The 21,161-nt window shown below is 52.9% G+C and overlaps 3 protein-coding genes across 3 annotated transcripts; all 3 read right to left on the bottom strand.

Annotated features, from left to right (window-relative positions):
• Nucleotides 1-116: 116 nt before the first annotated feature.
• HDHD3 (haloacid dehalogenase like hydrolase domain containing 3) lies at nt 117-1,037 on the bottom strand. The gene has a single exon (XM_009490753.2). It carries the CDS (start codon nt 962-964, stop codon nt 248-250), a length of 717 nt encoding a protein of 238 aa, XP_009489028.2. The 5' UTR covers nt 965-1,037; the 3' UTR covers nt 117-247.
• Nucleotides 1,038-1,653: 616 nt separating this feature from the next.
• Nucleotides 1,654-10,258, bottom strand: ALAD (aminolevulinate dehydratase). The gene is made up of 12 exons (XM_075716686.1): nt 10,247-10,258; nt 6,561-6,693; nt 6,339-6,389; nt 5,491-5,587; nt 4,833-4,968; nt 4,289-4,372; nt 3,938-4,026; nt 3,563-3,618; nt 2,763-2,850; nt 2,208-2,294; nt 1,831-1,960; nt 1,654-1,736 (listed from the first exon to the last, which is right to left on the bottom strand). The coding sequence occupies exons 2-12, from the start codon at nt 6,671-6,673 to the stop codon at nt 1,654-1,656; spliced, it is 1,014 nt and encodes a 337-aa protein (XP_075572801.1). The 5' UTR covers nt 6,674-6,693; nt 10,247-10,258.
• A 2,999-nt stretch (nt 10,259-13,257) lies between these two features.
• On the bottom strand, nt 13,258-15,680 carry POLE3 (DNA polymerase epsilon 3, accessory subunit). The gene is made up of 4 exons (XM_075717026.1): nt 15,615-15,680; nt 14,799-14,884; nt 13,912-14,030; nt 13,258-13,418 (listed from the first exon to the last, which is right to left on the bottom strand). Exons 1-4 carry the CDS (start codon nt 15,678-15,680, stop codon nt 13,258-13,260), a joined length of 432 nt encoding a protein of 143 aa, XP_075573141.1.
• Between the last annotated feature and the right edge of the window lie 5,481 nt (nt 15,681-21,161).

The following is a 21,161-nucleotide window of genomic DNA, read 5'->3' as shown; positions in this document are numbered from 1 at the left end:
TCCATTAGGGGAAGATGCCACTGCTGACCCTCTTCTGTAGCGTTTAAAAAGCTATGAAAGACAGCAGCAGCAATGCCGGGCATCAGATACATTTTATTGCATTAACACCCCTCCTGCTCCGCAGGCAGCACTCCTCCCTGCACTTAGAAGCGCTCGCTTCTTTTCCCTGCCCAACCAGCAGCAAGAAATGCCATGCCAGGACTGGTTTGCTGCTCAGCAGCAGCACTGGTCCTCCTCTGAAATGCAGCTACCCCTTCTCAATAAGAGCCAGGAGGTGGCCAAGCGTGGGCAGGATGTGCTCAGGGGGCACCTCTGGCTCCTCGCCCTGCCCAGCAGCCCGGAGCAGAAAGCTGTGCATGCCCACAGCTCGTGCTGCCCTGTAATCCCGGGTGTAGTCGTCTCCCACGTGAGCCGTCTGCTCTGGGGGGACCCCGCTGAGGCGCAGCGCTTTCTCGAAGATTCTCCCGTCCGGCTTGGTGAAGCCTGTGTCCTCAGAAGTGAGGATGAATTCAAAGTGGTGCCGCAGGTTGCACTGGGAGAGGATGTTTTCCAGCCGGTTATCAAAGTTGGAGACCACCCCCATGCGGAAGCCATGCTGGCAGCACCAGCTCAGGGTCTCACTGGCTCCTGGCAGCACCTCCCAGTTGCGGGCACTGCAGAAATCATGGTAGAGTTTTTCTGCCATCAGTGTTAGGACTCTGTCTTCATGCACGCCTGAGAGCCTGAAGGTCTGCTTCACGACATCGACCCACCACTGCTGGGAGCTCAGCCCCTGGCCCCGGCCGTAGTTGGGGAAGCGCCGGCTCTGGGCTCCATATGCCTCCCGGAAAGACTGACCAAGAGCCTCCGGCTGCACCTGGAGCCCGTGAGCCCGGGCCTCAGCCGCATAACTCTCCCCCAGCGGCCGCCGCAGCCGCAGCAGCGTGTCCTTCACGTCCCATGTTAGTAAGCGCAGCCTAAGCATGGCTTCAGTAAAGCTCAGGGCTAAGGGAAACCTAGAACAAACAGGGAGGTGAGAGCCAGATGCTCAGCTGAAAAGCAAGGCGGTATTGAGCATGGCTCATGCTGGTCGTATCAGAGGGGTGCGGGCACTGGCCCTTTGTCCACATCACACCCACTGGTGTCAGTGGCCCTGTGGGGGGCTCAGGCCCCCTCTGGGGTCCGCATCGAGATGTGGCAGGGGAGGGAAGGCCCTGCTCCGAGTCCCAGGGTGCAAAGCGTCCAGGCCGGGGCAGCTGCACCTCTCCGTGGGTGCTGCAGCAGTGCCCCACGGGGGGCTGCTGGGCGACGGGGGGGGCGTGGGTGCACCTGGGGCTGTAGCCACAGTGTATGGGGACGGGGTGCACCCGGGGTGTCTGGGGGGGGTGTACGGGGCGCACCCGTGGCACGTGGGTGTGGGCGAGTGGGGCCCACGCGGGTCACGCTGGGGCTAGAGGTGTGGGGCGGACCCGGGGCTCACCGGGCCGGGTTCCCGGTGCACGGGGGCAGCGCGGCCGCCGGGCAGGCGGGGCGGCAGGCTGGGGGTACGCGAGGTCCCGGGGCCCACGGGCGACTCCCGCCCCGGCCCGCACCCACCTGCGCCGCTCCCCGGCCGCCCCGGAAGCCCCGCCCCCGCCGCCCGGAAGCCCCGCCCGGAAGCCCCGCCCCCCGCGCTCAGGCCTGTCCCGCCGCCGCCACCTCCTCCTTCAGCCACCGCAGGAGCTGCGGCGCGAAGTACGTGATGATGGTGTCGGCCCCTGCGGAGAGACGAGACGCTGGAACCGGCCCGGGGCGGGACGCGGGGATGGGGTCGGGGGAGGGGGGAGCAGGCCTCGGGGCCGGCCGCCTCACCTGCGCGCCTGAAGGCCGTCACCGCCTCCCTGACGGCAGCCTCCAGGCTGAAGGCCCCGGCCTGGGCCCCGTGCCACAACATGGCGAACTCCCCCGAGACGTGGTACACGGCCAGCGGGTGGGTGGGGTGCTGAGGGGAGCGGCGGGGAGGGAGTTCAGCCGGCGGGCGGACAGGGGACACCCCTCCCCGTGCCTGGCATCCCTTCCCCGCACACCCCAGTGCTCCCGGAGATGCTCCAGCACCCACCTCGACACATGAAACCAACAGTCACATCCCCTCCGGTTTGGATATCCAAATTGGCCATCCCAAACGCACACCTCTCTGCCCCCTCCTCATCCACACCTCGTGCCCTCACTGGCATGCAGAAAGAGCTTACTCGAGCCTTGACATCCCTCACAAGATCCAGGTAGGGCATCCCTGGCTTCACCATCAGCATGTCCGCTCCCTCACGCACATCCCGGTCCTGTGAGGGGAACACGCGTGTGACCCCATCAGCTCAGGGTAGAATAACATTTTCCAGCAAGTTGATGGTTGTTTTTTTCCCCAGAAGTTTTGAGCTGGTGGTTGGTTTACCCAGGAGGGATCACAGAAGGGTCTGGTGAGCCCCTAATGGCTGCAGGAGCTCCTGCTGTGATGGGGGAGAGCAGAAGCACGGTGACTGTGTGTCCCTGGACCTGACACCCTGAGCTGTAGCAGGGTACGGGGTCACCAACTCCACTGTTCCCAGTGCATGGTCCTTGGGCCCACACTGGGGACCAGCTCTCCAACAGGCTGATGGGCCTCACATTTCTCTCACTTGAGAGGGAAGAGCCCCATCCATTTTGGCTGGTGTGCCTCCTACCACCTTCTGCTTCCCACACCCCTGGGCTTGCTCTCCCCAAACCCACGACCGTTGGTGCTGCCCCAGGCAGCCTGACCCTGGCTTACTCACCACGGCACGTATCGCCAGGCCCCTGGCGCCCGGGGGCAGCTGGTAGCATTGCCTATCTCCGAAGGCGGGTTTGGATAGCGCAGCATCCCTGGTGACAGGCAGGGCAGAGGGCAGGGGATGAGGACCAGCACGGCTCCCCATGCCTCTCACCTCGTACAGCTTCAGAAATGCAAGGACAGCCCTGGGTGCATGAGCGAACGGGGCCAGGACAAGGGGGCTCTCCCAACCCACCTCAGCACCCCAGGGTCACTCTGGGAGGTCCACCAGGCCCAGGCTAGCCCTGGGAGCCATGCTTCAACACCCACTGCTCTCCCCATGCCCAGAGTCTGGGGTAAAATTGTGTCAGACATTTTCCTTTTGCTCTTTTCCAAGGCAGATTTCTCAGGCACACCCCATGAGGGTCAGGCTGTTCTTGGGACAAGGTCTAATAGTTGACTGAGCTGAGGCTTGTCCCTGAAGCCACCCTTTGGGGCAACACTCCCCCTCCTCACTGTTTCTGGCAGCTGCAGGCAGCTCCCTCCCTGCCTGCCTTGCCACCAGCACCCAGGACAAGCAGGTGAAGGGCTGGGACAGAAGATCACCCAAGGTTATCTTCCCACCAGCCAGCCTCTCCTGGGCAAGGTACATTTGTCTCCCTTTTGCAATGGGAAGTAGGAGGAGGGCACTCCGAAACAACCAGTATGGCCCCAGCTGTGGCCCAGGCTCTGGCCGAGCCCCCTTCCCAAGTAACTATCTGGGGATGCACCTCCTGGCCAGTCTGGCACTGGCTGGGGACACTCCTGGCTGAGGGACAGACCCACCTGAAGGGACCATAGAAGCATGAAGCAAACTTGGCGCTGTAGCTCATCACCGAGACCTGTAGAGGAGAGCAGAGCTGTGAGGGCCAGAAGCTCAGTGCTGCATCCCTGCGCCAGGGCAGTAGTGATTTCCCTCCTATGGCTGTTTTATACTCTGCCCCACATTCTCCTTCCCCTGCCAGAGGCCTGGCACCTCGCTGTCCCTGTGTCTGGCCAAGGACGTTCCCTTCCTGTGTGCACCGGGACAGGGAAATGCCTGTGACGTGTCCTGGGCAAGGTGGAGGTTTGCTTCTTCCACCGCTTGCCCAGGACCTGTTGTGATGCAGCATCCCTGTGGCCATCACTCCCGCTTTTGGCACACGCAGATCGCAAGCTCACCTTGTTGCCCAAGTCATTGGAGATCAGAGCCTTCTTCATGGCTGCGATGCGCCCATCCATCATATCTGAGGGCGCAACGATGTGGCAGCCTGCAGGGAAAGAGTAGACGCCAAGAAGTGCCCGAGGCTGTGACTCTGCCTGCAGGAACAGGTGACCCCAGGGCCAGAGGGGCCCCGGGTGCCTGCAGCTCTGCTGGGGCCAGTGTGTGGAGGGCAGGGGAACCTCCCCCGGCTCGGAGCAAAAGCACTCCCAGTTGGAGCCAGGCCCAGTTTGCTTTTGGGCCTGCTGAAAGTGAGAGGGGGCGAATCTGCGAGAGTCAAACTCAGGTATCGCAGCCAGGAGACTCCTCACCTGCTTTGGCATAGGCCAGCGCCACTTCTGCCAGCCGCTGGCAGCTGATCTCGTTCTGGATGGTGCCGTCTTCACGCAGGATGCCTAGGAGACAAACCTGGGGTTAGGTGAGGGGCTGGACAGCTGGTTGCCTCAGTCCCCAGGGTGGGAGCATGGCTCTTGCTACACAGATACTCAGAGCAACAGCAGAGAACATGTTAAGGGAGCTGGATAAGGACGCAGCCCTCCAGGGACTGGACACAACATGTGGGTGCTCCAAGGAAGGGAAGACAGAGATGGGGTACACAGAGAGGCGCTCAGACAGATTCAGATGGCCAGGGAGTGGGTGCCTTAACCACCCGTGCCTCCCACTCTGTTCTTAAAACCTAGGAGAGGTCTCTCAGGCTCAACTGCACCAGTACTGGGGAGCCAAGTCTTGGGGCAGGAGCTGGCCAGGCCCCACCAGCACCCAGAGCTCCTCAGCAGAAAACAGCAAACCCCCAGAGACTCCCAGTCCTGGGAAGGTGCCCGAAGAGCAGCCCAGGACCCCAAGCTGTGCACTCACCGCAGTGCCCGTGGGAGGTGTAAGGGCACAAGCAGACATCACAGGCTATGAGCAGCTCTGGGAAGGTGGAGCGGATCTTCTTGATTGCCTGGATGGCAGGTGTGTCCTCTGCATCAGCAGCAGAGCCTCTCTCATCCTGTGAGAAGAGAAATGCTTCAGCACACAGAGCTGAGGGTGTCCCACCAACTCCTCCAAGGCAGCAGTTCTGCCCAAGAAACGTTTTCTGAACCGTGAGACCGTGTAACGCAGGGCGGTGTGACCACCAAGGGTGGCAGAGTAGTGCCTTTGAGCAGTGAATGCAGGTCTTGGGGCCACCTGCAACAGCTCCCAGCACAAGGCTGGGTCAAGGGAAGCCATATGTGAGATGCTCTTCTCAAGTCATTCATCCTGCTTTCTGCAGCACAGAGGTCCCTGTTCTCTGCCCTGCAGTGACGTACTGTTTGTTCAAAGGGACAGAGGACACCCAGAGTCACCTAGAGGGAGCATTTCGGGTGTCACTGCAGTCTACCATCCCTGTCCTCCTTTGCTGAGTGGGGTCCAAGCATGCCCAGTGACCCTGAACTTCCCCTGTTTGATCAGGAGACCCCGACAGCCCAACACTGCTCTCCCACACACCTGTGGCTACCCCAAGCCCCCTGCCACCACCACACACACTGACCTTGTGGACCTTGCTGGGCACCCCAAAGATGAGCACACACTTCAGACCATCTTCGACGAGGGGATGCAGCATCTCCTCCAGCTTGTTGACTCCGTACCTGAGAAGAGCAAAGTGAAGGGACTGCCAGGCACCCAGACCTGCTCTGTGGGGCAAGCTGGTCTGTGACTTGGATGCTGGTTTGTGAGTGATCCAGCACCTACAAGCATCCATGCCATCCAGCTGGAGGTACAGCAGATGTGTTGCCTGAATGTTGGGAGGAACAATCCAGGACTTTATGTGGGGCTACAGGAACGTTACCTACCTGGCATGGACACTCTTTGCTCTGAAAGGACGAGCATGCCCTGGCCTTGGATCCCTTATCTCGGCTTCCCGGTTGCAGAGCCAGCCCACCTCCCCACAGGACCATCCCCCTGGGGCCTGGACCACAGCCCTGCTAACGTAGCAGCAGCAGATGAAGACAGGAGCTGCCAGTCCAGCAAGATCTAATGCAGGACCGGAGCCTGTGTCCTTGCACAGGTTTTCTAGCTGCTGCTGGAAAGGCCATTCGCTTCCAACTTCCCTGCGTGCCCAGCCCACACAACATGTGAGTGCTCTGGGACATCACGAGACCCTGGCACTATCCCTGCCAGTATTGGTATTTTCTCAGCATCCCTAGTATGATTCTCTCCACTTCCATGACGGACGAATGCTCCTGCCCTGCCTGATGCTGGGGGATCCCCAAGGCAGGGACCACAGAAGTTTGGAAGTGTCACCCCTGGCCCATGCTCATCTCAGGCCATACATCAACCCTGCTCAGGCACGGGGCACGGCAGCAACTGGCACGCAGCTTGGAGGGGCTGGGTTTTTACCTGGCTTGTCCAGGGAGGCTGGGGATTGGCTCCACTGCATCAGGGCTGTCACTGCAGGAGGTGGATGGGACAGAGATGTGAGGACTTGGCATGAGAAGCAAGCCCCTATACCAGGCTGGTCCACAGGGAATCTTCTGGGGACTCTGAACCTAAGAGCTCAGGGAGCACCTAAGCCACCTGAGCTTGGTCCATCCCTAATCCAGAGAGCCAGGGCTCACTCACGTGACAAAAATGGGGTAGATGAGGTTGGAGGCATCAAAGGTGGTTGCCGTACACTGCCAGGAGCGTAGTACAGGGTGGAAGTAGCCGCTGTGAAGAAGGGAGTCTGCCTGCATCTTGGGCGTTCACTAGGAGGCTGTGGAAGGAGATTGTGAAACACTGAAGAAACCGGCAGGCTGGTTAGTGGCAGTGTCCTGGTCAGCCATGGCTATCAGTGCACGCGAGGAGGGGGCTGACATCCAGGCAGCCACTGCAGGACTGTCCCTGTCCTGCTCCAGGCATACGCAGGCAGTGTGAGCTGCAGCCCAGCCAGCTCCAGCCCCACTCCCCCAGGGGCTGCTCCATGCTGGGTGGGTGTTGCAGGACCCTGCATCAGCAGTCACAGCACAGCACTTCCTATAAATATGGATGATGCCGACTCCTCCCCACAAAATGTCCCAGTTCTGTGTATGAAACCACCGATTTACAGCCACCAGCATCCTCCTGCAGCAGAGCTACATTCACATGGTTCAAGACTACCACCCTCATCAGGCTCCGTCTGTTTTAGCTTGCATAGCTGTAACAACAGTTTTCTAATGATGAGATGGTCATTGCTTAATTTGTTTTAGTTTTGCTTAACGCTGCATAATTGTGTGATACAGCTTTTGTATACAGAGTAGCTAAAAAGCTGCTCTGCGTAGCACAAAGTATTTGTGGCCACCTTGTAAAGGTGCAGTTACAGAAAAGAATGAGCGCTGGATGAGAGAGAGGTGCACGATCATCCTAAAGACCCCAGGGCTTTAAACCCTGCTGTCACACAACTCCAGTGGCCACTTACTGCTGGATAAAGAAAACTTGGGAGTTGGGCAAAACTGATTTCAGGAGTAACAAAGAACTCAATATACATAAATCAAGTGTTAGCTATGTTATTGTTGAAACTTTTTCTGTAGCAGTATTTTCTTCTGTAACAGTTAGATTTAGTAATAATTCTGCTGTTAGACCATTAAGATTTAAATTTCCACTGGCACTAATTCTCACCAATTGGTGAGAGTGCGACGGAAGGGGCTGGGGGAAGGCAGCTGCCCCAGGACGAGGCATTTGGCTGCAGCAGAGAAGGGAGCAGCTGTTACGGCCGGGACACCCGGGGAGCCACAACTACAGCAACAGACTGTTTGTACAGAGCGGCTTCAAGGACTTCTGCTGGCTGCACACACAGGGCTGCATCCCACAAACGCCCTGCGCAGAGGAGCTGGGAAGCAAAGAGCAAAGTTCCTACTGGAGACCACAGATTTTGTTTTGAGAGCTGAAACCAGAGGGAGGCGGGCAGGAGGAGAGCTGGAGACAAAAGGGCAAGCAGTATTCCTCTGCTGGCACTCCCGGGCAGGGCAGGGTTTCCCACAGGAGACAGAGCGGACACGAGGATGGGACCTGTCTCAGGGCAGCGGCCCTGCAGTCCCCAGTTCCATCCCAGAAGGGACTCCCCAGCAATAAACCTTGCTGCCCCTGTCTCTCTCCGGAGAGGGGGCACGGCTCAGCATCCCAGGATGCAGGCCAGGGGAGAAAGTTTTACACCAGCACCCACGACAGAAGTCAGCAACAGAGCTGGGGAGGAGATGGCTCCATTCTTCTGGAAAACCTTTAATTTGAGGTGTTCACCTATTTTACACACTCAAGACCATTCACATAGTCTAATGCTGAGCCAAATCCTCAGCCTGTATCAGGCCACCCCAGTGCACAGGGCACTTGTAATACAGGGGCACTGCGTTCAGTCCAGGGCTTGAACTGAGTCTCTCGTACCCCTAGCGATCACCTCTGCTTGGGGATGGGGGAAAAGGCACCTCTCAATTACTTACAGACTTACACGTATAAAACCACTGTATAAAAAAATCACATGGTGCTTGCGGGGGATGCAGACCAGCTGACGGGCATGCTGGCAGTGTCACGGCATCACTTGGCAAGTAATTTTTAGCTCTGGAAAGCTGCCGCCCCAGTCCTTACTTGCAGGGAAGGGGACGGCCCTTGGGTGAACTGGAGTTGGCAGCCCCAGTGCAGCGGCTGGGCTGCTTGGGCAGGGCTCCAGACAGGCAGCAATCGAGAACAAAGGGCTCAGTGAACAAAACCCACCTCGAGAATCCAAAAAATGCTTTAAACAGTTAATCCCACAGGGGAGAGGGGAAGGGGGACGGGGTGGGACCAGAGGCACCTGACTCTGTGGGGGACAGATAGAGGCCACAGCTCCAGAAACTGCCCTCTCTGGGGAAGGAGGAGATGGGCACCCGGCAGAATTGCAGAGCGGAGATAACAGCCAGGACGGGTGGGCCCCGGCGGAGCACCCGTCTACTGCGAGGCCAGGGGAGCTGGGGCCCTCCTTATGAGCCCCACGTGCAGGAGACGCTGCTGCCAGCCCAGGGCTGCAGGCTCCCCTTGCCCACGCAGGGCACCTGGTCGGACGAGGGCACTGGGGTCTTACAGCTGCAGAGATGCCGTCGCCCCACAGCTGCCAAGCAGCCGGGGAGGGATGGCAGGGATGCAGAGCAAGGACTGCAAGAGTGCCGTGATAAGGGGATGTTGCACCACATATGTTACGCCCTAGAACAGGGCTGTTTCCCCGAGATCCCCTTAGGGCTCCCAGCAGAGCGCACGTGCCTCTTTGCCCAACATTAAATACCTGAATCTGTGTTTCTAAAGCAATTTGCTTCATGCACACCAGAGCATCAGTAAGGACAAGTTTAAGAACAGCCCTGCAGCTCCTTCCTGAGCAAACGGTTCCACAGCAGAGTGGTTTCACCTTTGCTCCTCCACACTGGGACTGTTCAAGGACCAGCCCAAACCCACAGCACCCAAACTTGTGCTTTTGCCCAGTCCGGGCCTACCACAGTGACCCTGGGTGCCTTGCTGTATTTGAGGAAAGAGAAGCAACTGCAGAACGAGAGAACCATGTACATGTCCCCCTCCTGTTTGCACTAGCACAAATGAAACAAACTCAGTGGACGGGCTGAAGCCAGACCCGATACACGCCTATGGTGAGCTGCAAAGTTCTGCTCCGGCTGCTGACAGCACCACCGAGCCAGCAGCTGCCTCTGCACTACCGAGACACAAGGAAGTTGCTTTCCAGCATTTTGGGATACTGAAATGCATGCAGCCTCATCCTTTGCTGCACAACTATATACCTGAAGTCCTAGAGACACGCAAGCTCCCAAAATCCCAGGTGGGAATGGGGACAGACTGGAGCGTACTAGGAAAGCAGAGCTCCCCAGGGAGACAACAGAGCTGCGGGTTAATTAACAGCCACTAACAAAGGTCAAGACGTTAATGAAGATTTCCTGCTCCAGGTGGGATCTGGAAACGGGGATGCTTGGGGATGCACGGTCTGTAATCACACCGCAGGATGAGCCGGGGGAGGGGGGGGGGGGGCTCAGGACCGAGGCCAACCCGCAGCATTGCACGCTGCTCGGTGCTCGCTTTCCTTCCCCACGTTTGCCACGGTAACTGCGGGTTACCGAGCAAAAACCGGGCTGCCCTTACTGTGCGTTAAGGAGGGCTGCCTTTAGCTGCCTGCACCCAAGCGGTAGCTCCTTGCCGGGCCCTGCCCTTCAGTCGTCCCCATCTCCGGCCCTACAAGAGACCGGGGTCGGGGACCCGGGGGCCGGAGCCGGGGCAGTCGCCCCGGCTCCGGCCCCCGGGTCCCCGACCCCGGTCCCCGCACTCACCGACCGCCGCCGCGTCCCGCTCCGGCCGTGTGACTCTCCCCAGCGCCCTCGTGATTTGCATAACCCCGCCCCCCCCCGATTAGCGTATCCCCGCCCCCTCACCCCGCGGGAAGACGGCGGGAAGTCTCGCGCGGCGGAGCGCGGGAAAGGGCTGGAGGCGGCGCGACAAGGGGGTGTGCGCTGGAGGGGGTCTGAGCAGGGGTTTGGGGGGTGTAGGGGCCTGGAGCAGGGTTTTGGGGGGGCATGGAGCAGGGTTTTGGGGTGCTGCGGGGCTCTGGAGCAGGACTTTGGGGTGTTGTGGGGGCATGGAGCAGGGTTTTGGAGTGCAGCGGGGGTCTGGGGCAGGGCTTTGGGGTGCTGGGGTGAGGCAGGAGCACGGTTCAGTGTGCTGTGGGGCCATGCAGATGGGGTTTGGGGTACTGCAGGGGGACCTGGAGCTAGGCTTTGGGGTGCTGTGGGCGTCTGGAGCAGGGCTTTGGGGTGCTGGGGGGGGGCAGAAGCACAGCTGAGTGTGCTGTAGGGCCATGCAGACAGGTTTTGGGGTGTTGCAGGGGCACCTGGAGCCAGGTTTTGGGGTGCTGTGAGGGCCTGGAGCAGGGCTTTGGGGTGCTGCAGGTGCCTAGAGCAGGTCCTTGGGGTGCTATGAGGGACAGGAGCAAGGCTGGGGGTGCTGTGGTGGTATGGAGCCAGGTTTTGTAGTGCCACAGGGGCCTGGAGCGAGGTTTGGGGGTGCTGTGGGGACCAGCCAGGCGAAGGGAGGCTGGAGCCACGCTGCAGGCCTGGCAGCACACATGCAGGACACGCTATTTTCTCCATCACATCAGAGCACAGGGGAGGCACAGACTGGGTTTATTGCATGGTGTTCTGTAGCTCTCACACAATAACAGTCTCCTAGGCCAGCTGCAGTGCATAAACCCAGACCCCGTATCTCTCCTCTCTTTCCCCCACCCTAGTGCCTCTCACCGGGAGCAACGGCAAGCTGAAGGCTCCTTCCACCAGGGACACAAACACCAGCACCCAAACCTCGTTTCTCCAATAACTGCAAATCTAGTTCTTTCGAGTCTCCGCGCTCCCCTTGCTCCTCTCACACAAAGGCCGGGTTGCAGCAGCCTTCATCCTCCCTTTGCTGTCAGCTGCTCCGTAAGCAATTTCATAACAAGTTTGCTTCTGCCTTCACTGCATGCTCAGATGTGTGCTTAATGCAACTACAACCCGCTCATTTTATCACTGACAGAAATAAGAGACTCCGTTTCTGTAAAAAATCTGGCTTTTATTTAGATATTGTTCCCTTCTAGAATATGCACCCCAGATATGTACTAAAAGAGGAAAAAAGAAAAAAAAAAAGGAGCTAGAAGGCAGGCCTTTTTTATTATTGGAGATCTTGGGAAGACATCATCAACTCAGTCTTTTCATCTGTTACTGACTGTACACCAGTAGAAACTAGACAGCAGAAAATCTTTGTTGATTCAGTTCTTTTCAGGAGCTCGGCTTCTCTGTGTGAAAAGCCATCATGCCGTAAAAGCATAAAAGCAGAGTAGCTCTTGTGGGTAGCTCTGCATCAGTTTTTTTGTGAAAAGGACATACTATTCCTCACAAGTGCTAGTTTAAAACTGCACATCAGCAAAATTCATGGGTTTTACTTAAACATATCTAAAACTTTCCTCAAGTTTCCTTCACCAGACCTTGGTGAAGTTCAAATATTAGGTTTATTAGTCTTCAGAAAGATCAGTTGAACAATAAAGCTTTTTTCCCCAAAAAGGGAGCTTATTCTAATAGATACTTTCTCAGAGAAGAGAAAGGAAAGGCATCAAAACTAAGAATTAAAGTGTAAAAGAACAAACCTGTAGGAGTACTAGGAATACAAACAGCTTGTTTCAACCCATCTTTCTTGAAGATGTTTTAAAAACCACAGGCCCGAGGCTGGCCTTCCTAGGTAGGAATATCCTGTCCTCACTGCCCTCCTGGAGCCCATCGCACTGAGAGGTAGTCCACATCTCTGGAATGACTGTCGAAGGCTAAAGAGGGACCCTCTGATATAATTAGTCCATTCCAATTGGAAAATAAACAACGCACCAAAATCCACCACTCTATGCTACCACATTTAAACTTGCTGCAGTCACCAACCTGTCTGCAGGAACTGCAGCTCTGCAAAGGAGGGAAAGGAGGCGAGACCATCAGATGCACTGGTGCCCACTGCTGACTTGCAACAAATGTACCACTTGATACAGCCGGCTTTTATCATCCTGATACACATTTTAGCCATTAATTTTGCTTCAGATTTTTAATAAAATTCCTCTTGGTCTCCCAGGGCTTTAAAAACACAAAACAAGCACTTTTGGTATTTAGTTTACATCGTAAGTGCTGTGGAGTTTTTTGATTTAGGTTGATTTGGTGGGGAAAGTCAGCTGAGTGGACCCACTGGTCCTTGTACAGTTGTACTGTATTGCTGCATACGACTGGCAAGGTTGAAAGATACAGTATCACTGTCACAGCAGAAAGAGAAGGCACAGCCAGAATGCAAGAAAATGAAGGAAAAAAAAAAGTCACTTAGATAAAAAGCTCAAATGTTCAGCTTCCAAGCCTCCTGACATCATCATGTAGATTCTAAACCCCAAAGGGTTAATGATCTATTTGATTCAGCCCCTGACTTGGTTTAACGAGCTTATTCAACAGTCTCTCAAGTTCTCCTGGCCAGCTTCTGTACTGAGCATCCAACATTTCTTTTTTCCTCTATTTCAGAGCCAACCCAGCATAAAAAGCCCAGTCCCATTACTGTCTGTTCAGAACCTGGGGAAGGTGCCAAGCCTCCTATGCGTGGGGAGGAGTGGTCCTTCCATGAGAAAAGCTTTAGCAGAAGTCCTTTATATACAAGTGAAAGACAAAAAGGGATGGGCCCCAGAGGACCAGTACAAAGCTCTACTGGAAACAAGAGGGGACACAGCAAGGTTGATTTACAGCGTTTATAGCCCTCTGAATAAAACCCAGCCCCTGCACACATCTCATCAGCAAGCTCAGTTGTCCACCTCTTCATCATCATTTTGTTCTTCTTCCTCCATCCTTTCGTCATCATCATCATTCTCTTCCTCTCGACTCTTATCTTGCTCCTCTGAGTCTGCCTTCTTGTCTTTATCTTTCCTTGCTTCTTTCTTTCCTTTCTGTTCACGCCTGTAAACTAAAAGAAAAAGAGAGAACACTGGAAAATTGCTAGCCAGTGTTTCCATGGCATGAACAGTACAGTAGCTGAAGTCCAACGTCCACTTGCTCTCCAGGCTTACAAGGGGAGCAGTGAACTCATAGCAGCAACTCACCCTATTATTTGAGCTGTGCTGACCAGCTCCATAGGAAATCAGGTTAAGTTTCAGCAGAAAAATGCTGAAAAGGACGCAGGAGTTCACATTTACAGGTAGCACCTAAGACTTTCCTTAGATAAACATAATAGGGGGGTGATAGCAGATGAGACTTTCCCAATCCTCATCAGTTGTGAAATAATGTTATCCCAGTCCTGTTAAGGTGCACATTATTTATTCCCCAGGCAAACTGCAGTGTAGGATGCTGGGCAAAGAGAAGAGAAACAAGACAGGCAAGTAAGTGTTGCTTGTCCAGTGTTCGAGGAAAACAGGACTTGGTGCTGCTTAGACTCCCTCGACATGAACTGAGGACGATACCTTCCAGTGATTCTTTCAAAGGGGCTACAAATCGCTGAAACTCCATTTCCTCCATGGCAGAGAGAACATCACCAGCATTCAGCGTTTTCCTCTTCCCCTTCATGGCAAAGTTATTTGCACTAGTCAAAAACAAGAAGGAAAACAGAGTTAATTGGTACTGTCCTCAATTTAGTCTTGTTTATTAAAGTCACAACAACTTAAAAAAAAAAAGCCATCTCTTAAACATCCAGGGTTTTTTTTAATCTCTTACTAAGAGTAGTTTAAGATACCTTCTTGTTTACATTGGCTGTTTGTGCTTTCATCTAGTTGCATTGCTTTCCCACAATGTTAGTTTTCTGCTTGCATGGACCTTTTCTACAACTGGGTGGAAGGAGAAAGTCTGAACATTGGCTGTAAGGTGACAATTCCACAAAGCCACGTGAGTACTTAACACCAGAGAAGTGACTGCCTGCACAGCATATTCTGAGCCACCCCAAAGACGTTACTGTGTCCTCTGTGACAGCTGGCTCCAAGGCTGACTAGGCTGGCTCACACTTGCTCTAATGCAGCCACATGGTGAGTAGCTTGGAAAGCAAGCAAAGGGCTCTCACCTTTGCCAGGAAAAGCCATGCAGCCATATTCTAAGGCTAATAGCAGTTTGGGACCCCTCTTGTCACTGGTGGAGTTGGGGCATCCCTGTGTACGGAGCCAAGCTGCCTTCCCCACAGGTTGTTAAGGGCAGCCCAAACCCAACCGCCCAGTTGCAGACTGGGCTACACTAAAGATTGTTTTATTTATATAAACAGACAATACCAAAACAAACACTGGGAAAAAAATCTCCAGTTCAGCCAGCAGAGAGGTGAATTATAAATCAACTGCACCGATCATCTGATGCAACAAATTCTTACCATGATGTTGCATAAAGCACAAACACACTTGCCGCTCGAGATATTGCGCTCCGAGCTTCTTTGGAAATATTTACTCCGTCAGGAAGCTGAAAAATAAATTCAACTTTTATCAGTAGCTGCTACAAATGACTTAAACTTGTATAATTCACATGTCAGTTCTGTTAAGGCATTCAGAGAGCTCAGCACAACTAGAAACTAAATGTTGATCTAGGATGCTATCACAGAAACTTTGATACCAGCTGAAAGCCAACCGCAGTCTGGCCACCATCTCCAGGGCAATTCATCCAATGACTATCAAATTCCTGACACAGCCCAATCACCCTGCCAAATCCAGATCCATTCACTGACATCTCATTGACATCAAGACCAAACATATCATTAAATTAATGACTGGGTTTTATATAGACAAGGAATTGCTTCTGCTCTGATTTTGTTTGGGGAGCTGGTTCAGTTAGTCCCACTGCCAGAGCTCCCCTGCCTTTCAGCTTTACTTCGGAACATTAGTGCGGGTTTTGCAGCCTGGACCGTCCCTCCTGGCACCTGGCGGGCCACATCTCCTCACAGGAAGCCTCGGGGACACAGCACGGGCGGCAGCCGGCACCGCCGCCCTCCCCGGGGTGGATCCTCCGGGGCCCGGGCACGTTTTGGGCAGCAAAACCGCGGAACCGCGAAGCCTCCGTGGGGGCTGTCCGAGGAGAGCTTGCTCGTCCGCAGCCGCCCCCCGCCGCTGGCAGGGGCCGCTGGCGGTGCCTCCACGGCCCGCGCTCCACCCCGCCGCGGCGGAGGCCCCTCGGGGCCGCCGGGACCGGCACCCACCGCCTCCTTGATGATGCGGGTGATGACGGCGTTAGGCAGGTTCAGGTCCTCCGGTCTCTCCGCCATCCTAGGCCTCCTGCAAGGCAAACGGGGCGTCACCCGCGGCGGGGGCCGAGGGAGCCCGGAGAGCCCGGCCCGGCCCGGCCCGGCCCGGCCGTACCTCGCCCGGCGCGGCCGCACCGAAGCGCGCGCGCTCAGCCGCTGCCCCCTCACCTCTGACCCCTCCCGGCGTGCAGCGCGGCCCCTCCCGCCCGGCACCGCGGCCGCCGTTGCCTGGCGACGGGAAGGCGGCGGGGGCCGCTGGGGAGCGCAGGGGGTGGGGGAGGCCAGGCCAGGCCTGCCCGGCGCGGCCCGGGGCTGTTGGTGGGAGCCCCAGGGGTGGGACGCAGCGACTGTCGGCGGGCGCCTGGGGGTGCCCGCGTCGTGGCTGGGAAGGGGAGCCCGGAGCGTGCGCTGGGGGCAGGCGGAGGCGGTGGCACCGGGGTGACTGGGGAGCTGGTGGCAGCCTGGGGGGTGTAGGGGCGGGCGCCGGAGCAAGGGCAGAGCGGGAGAGCCTGAGGGGAGCAAGTTGATGGGAGCCCTGAGGGCAGAGGGTTGGTGCCCATGAGGGCAGGCGCTTTGCCCCCCTAATGGTTTCCGGCCTCTCCCTGCAGCGCTGTGTGAGGGCGTGCAGCGCGGGTGCCTACCTGCAGCTAAGTCATCGCTGCCCTGCAGACCCCGGCCCCGTGCCTGGCCCAAACTTCTGTTAGTTTCACAAGACTTTATTGCTACTGATAACCTGACAAGGTAATTAGAGTAACTACGCTCAGAGTGCAAGAAGGGAGTAGTTAGTCTGGTACCGTGTCAGGGGTGATTATTTGAAATTGAGAATAGTGATTGACAATACAGTTTTTTTCCACAGAAAGTGTATCCTTTCTGGTAGCAAGGGCAGTATTATTGTAATGGGAATAGTTTACAGGCATTTGTGAGACAAATTTATAGGTAAAGGTTATTGTTAGTATCAGACATAATAGTATGCTGGGGATATTGTACAGCATTTGAGTACACAAAGGTCAGGCCTGAAGAAAGGCTTGTGAGCGTGAGGGCTTGATGACTTTTCCAGTTACAGTGATTGGATTAAGAAAAACCATCACTGCGTGTACAAATCATGTCTCTCGAGTCTCATTTTTAGCACACTTTAATGTATTCTATTGTTAACTTTGTGGTCACTTTATGGCTCTCGGAGGTGAGATGCTGCAGCGGGTGTTGCATTATTTTTTAATGAATGCAATGACTGATTGTAACCGATCCATTTGTAACCTTGTAACCGTAACAGACGGGTGCTAATGTCGCCTTCTGGACAGGCTGTCGCCTTGCTGCTGTTAGGAGAGCCGGCTGCACCTTGTTTTGTTTTCTTTTTTGCCAGAGGGTGAGGTTGTTTTTTACATGATTTGAGAACAAAGCGAGGCAGGGTCGAGTTATTGTCTGTCAAGGGGGTAGGATGGAGTAGGAAGAGGCCCAGAGCCAGGGGTATGGCCCAAAGCTCCCCCGCTCACCAGCAAAGACCAGGTGCTTACTATTGAGTTGTGTGTATCTTCCTGATATGATGGACTCTCTTCTTTCTTGGATGCTTTGGTCACTAGTAAAATAAAAAGTAAGATGGTTTGTGCATATATTTGGTTTTAATTACAATATTTGGAGGGTTGAAGTACATCTGTTAAAGTATTAACTTGTGTTTTCATGAGGTACAGAAGGACAGTGTTGTCTCATGCTTTTTGCTTTTCCGCTCAGGCTGGCTTAGCCAAGCCACTGCTCTTGTGTTGCTGCACTACAAATAACAATTTTTTTGCACCAGTGGAAAGTGTGACTTGCAGTAGTAAGCTTGACTACTGCAAGTCACGTTTAACATGTTCCATGTTTTACACGTGATAGCTAAATGGGACTAGAAAGCTGTTTTAGTATAAAAGCTCTGGAGCTACAGCATATAAGGCCAGGTTGTCAGCCTAATGTGACCTAAGATGTACCGATACTTGAGTACAACCTGATTCTTCCACAATTTTGTTCTGTTAACTTTATTTCACACTGTATACGTCCTCAGTGTTTTGGGGTTTTTTTCTGCTATGTTAATTTGCACGAATTTTCTGTTTTGCAGAGTATTTAAATAGATGATACCATTTTCCTGCTCTCCCTGCTGGAGTGGTTGTAAAGATGATGACTGCAGGTGTGAGCCAGTGGGATGAAACTATCTGTGGTATGGTTACTTGTCAACATCCACAGTACTGCAATACACTAAAGAAAGCTGAGGAGGGACATCCTTGGATCTGTTTAGGAAACTCTTTGAAATTTTAGAGCCTTTTTGGGAAGGGAAGGTAAAGTTATGGTTAAATTCTGATTTTCACTAAAGAAGGGAAAAGAGCATTCTTACTCTTGAGATAACTGACTTGGTGTCCTAGTAAAGTTAAGGCAGTTTTGGGGTTTCACATGAGGTAGCAAGTCAAGTTGAACACTGTTCACAGATATTTAGATTTTTAAAGCTGGAAGTGATCTATAGGTTGCCTAGTCTGACCTGTATAATGGGTGATTTCACCAGAATTAATCTCAGTAGCTGTTCAAATAAAGCCTCTCAGCTTGGATAGCTGATATCAAGAAAGAGAGAATGTGTTACTTTCCTTGGCAGGAAAGTATTTCCTATGGCAGGAAACGGCTTGTTAAATTTAGGCACTCAATTTCCAACATAATTTTTTCCTCATGTATATACGTGCATATAACCTGACTCACTAATGATTTTATTCCACCTGTAGACCTCAGCAACTTGCTTTAGTTAAGTCTTTGTAAGTTAGGTTTGTATATCAACTGCCTGGAGCTTGCTTTACATACTTGCTGATCACTTCTTTCTAGTGTGTGCCTGTAGGTGTGATCTCCTGTTTAACCACGTGATTCATCAATGTTAGACAAATCTTGCAGTCCTGTCCTTAAAGGCTTTTCTGCTGGCTGTCAACAAGAACTGGATCACTATGGACAGATAATTAAGAAAAAAGAATGGTTATACTTGCCTTACAAGAATTTCTCAAGATACACAGGAATCTGCGTGCCCTCCTCTTCTGTAGCTGGAGAGAGCCCTTTAATGGTGATTCTGCACAGCAAAGTGGCTGTTGGGGTTGCAGTAACCTTCATGCCCTTAGAAGGAAGGGTTGAGGCTCTGCAGGTCCCATGCATGGCTCAGCAAACAGTGTGGTGTGAAAGATGCATTCTTGGCACTTAGGCCCTGGGAATGCGGTCTGCATATAGGAAAAATTGCAGTTGCTATAAGGTAATATCTTGCTGTTCACTTAGCTAGAAATTCTGACTGTTGTTAAATGGAGCCATTGTGGCAGTGCACTCTATAGTTTGTAATTATCTTGTCCTTGGTGTTCATCTTGCATTTGCTTTACTTTTCTTAGATGAACTTCCAGCACTGAAAATAGTAAACATCTCCCCCAGCCATTCTTCAGGGAGGTAGATTAGATGTTCTGAGTGTCACAGGACTCCTTCCACCTCTGCCGCACCGTCTCTTCTGTGTTCTCTCATTCAAGAAAGCTCAGAAGATGATACTGATGTCAGGAGAATTACACTGAAGAATTACACCTGTGAGTTTTAAGCCTACAGTAAGGGTGGGCACTCCGATGACAGCCTGCTTGTTTTTCTCAGAATTTCACAAAAATGTTACATTTATGGTCCAGCTGCAGTAGACACAGAGCTTACCAAGTAGTGTGCAGAGTGCACTGTTAGTACAGATGGATTTGAATCTCACTTAACTTTATTTCTGTGAGAATGATGCTTCAGTACCATTGTGGCCAAAGAAATAAAAATAATAATAAAAAGTACAGATTATTCCTGTGTAGAGTAGTCATTGTGGAACACCTATATTGTTTCAATCATTCTTGAAGCCATATTATGATAGGTGCAATACAAGTCCTTTAATAAAGAGGCTGTTACTGCCATAGATTGACCTCTTCTTCTAAAAACGGGGGAGGAAGCACTCCAGAAGGTGGTGCACATGCAAGTTGATGTTCTGATCTTCAAAACCTTCACTCTGAGCACTGAAAACAATCCTGTTGGGTCTGCTGGGAATGCAAGATTAAATGTAGGCATAAGGCTCTGTGAGGTCTTGAGCCTGCAAATCGTTAACTGTGGTCCTAACGCCTGCAGGCCTGTGAGTCACATCACGCCTCTTCCTCCTCAGTAGTGCTAACTGGATCTACCCTAAGCTGCTATTGAGAGCGAGTTATTGAGTTATCGCTGAAGGTGAGTCAGAGGGGACAGCGAAGTGCTTAAGATGGGAGTTAAGTGCGTGCCCTGTTAGCTATCAGTGTTTGTAAGAAAGCAGCAAGAGGCTGAATGTTCACAAAGCTGAAGGCAGGGACACAGCTACACAGCTCAAATTGGAGTGGCTTCAGTGGTGTGGGATGTTGTTACAGGGATTGGTGTTTACTAGTTCATATTTTTCTGGGAGGCTGTCCATGGCTGCTCTGCTCTGCTTTTTTTTTTTTTTTTATTTGGTTATAGAGGAAGAATGAATTTTAAACACTTGATGGTATCCCTTTTAAAAGCAAATAACTTTTACTTTGTCATTATATTTTCTAAATTTTCAAGTACATCTGTCCTCAAACTTAGCTCTAATGTCTGGAATCTTTCCATCTTTTCTTTCCCTAAACACAAAGTAGGCACTGCAATGAGGAGTCCAGTTCCCAGTGGGGTGCACTACCATGTCACTCGGACACTTCTCTTCCTACCTCAGGTCTTCTAGGGTTAGATCATCTCTGACTAAGGCCTCCAAATACCGGAGTTTCATCCTCAAAATATCTTCCTGGGATCCTTTTTTACTGTAAACTAATTCAGCAGTTCTGACTATCAAAGAATTGCCAGCCTAAAAGTCTACTGATTGAGTGGACTTTCCTATCTGACCTAAGAAAGGTATTTGGGCAAATTATGTGTACCAGATAAGGAGCTATTTTCAGCTGCGTGGACCAACTATTAAATTAATGCTAACTTTGTTAATTCACTTTGAAAAGTGCTTTGAAAAGGAAACCTGTAGGGTAACCTCTGATTTGCCTTTCATACTGTTCATTTGAATTTGTTTCACCATGAATCTTGCTTCTATTTGTATTGTGGTTCAGAAAGACCTATTTTTCCAGGCCTGAACTCTGCAGCAGGGTCAGACATTATCTCACCTGGACAGATGAACTTCATGCTCTTCAATAACAATGTAAAAGTGAGTGCTTTCAGCTTGGAGGGAGGGGAACACCTTTCTGACTACAGATAATATAATTATCGTGAAACAATATAGGTAATAATCAAGCTATGGTCTGCTAATTCATTCAGAATTAATTCACAGAGGTGGCTTAAAGTGGCCACATTAAGGCTGAACTAATGGTATGCCACCACCCAAATGAGATCAAACTCCTTCTATGGCTGCAAAATGTACAGTAAAGTTGAGTTGACCCTATTGCAGTGGAAGGTCCTTGAATTGAAAATTGTTAGCGGCTGGGCAACTATTTTTGGAAAATGTCTCGTGCTTGCTCTATTCTT

The sequence above is a fragment of the Pelecanus crispus genome, chromosome 9 (genome assembly GCF_030463565.1).
Source record: "Pelecanus crispus isolate bPelCri1 chromosome 9, bPelCri1.pri, whole genome shotgun sequence".
Classification (NCBI taxonomy): domain Eukaryota; kingdom Metazoa; phylum Chordata; class Aves; order Pelecaniformes; family Pelecanidae; genus Pelecanus; species Pelecanus crispus.
Note: the sequence above shows the minus strand (reverse complement) of the source record. Positions and strands in the feature narration are given on the sequence as shown.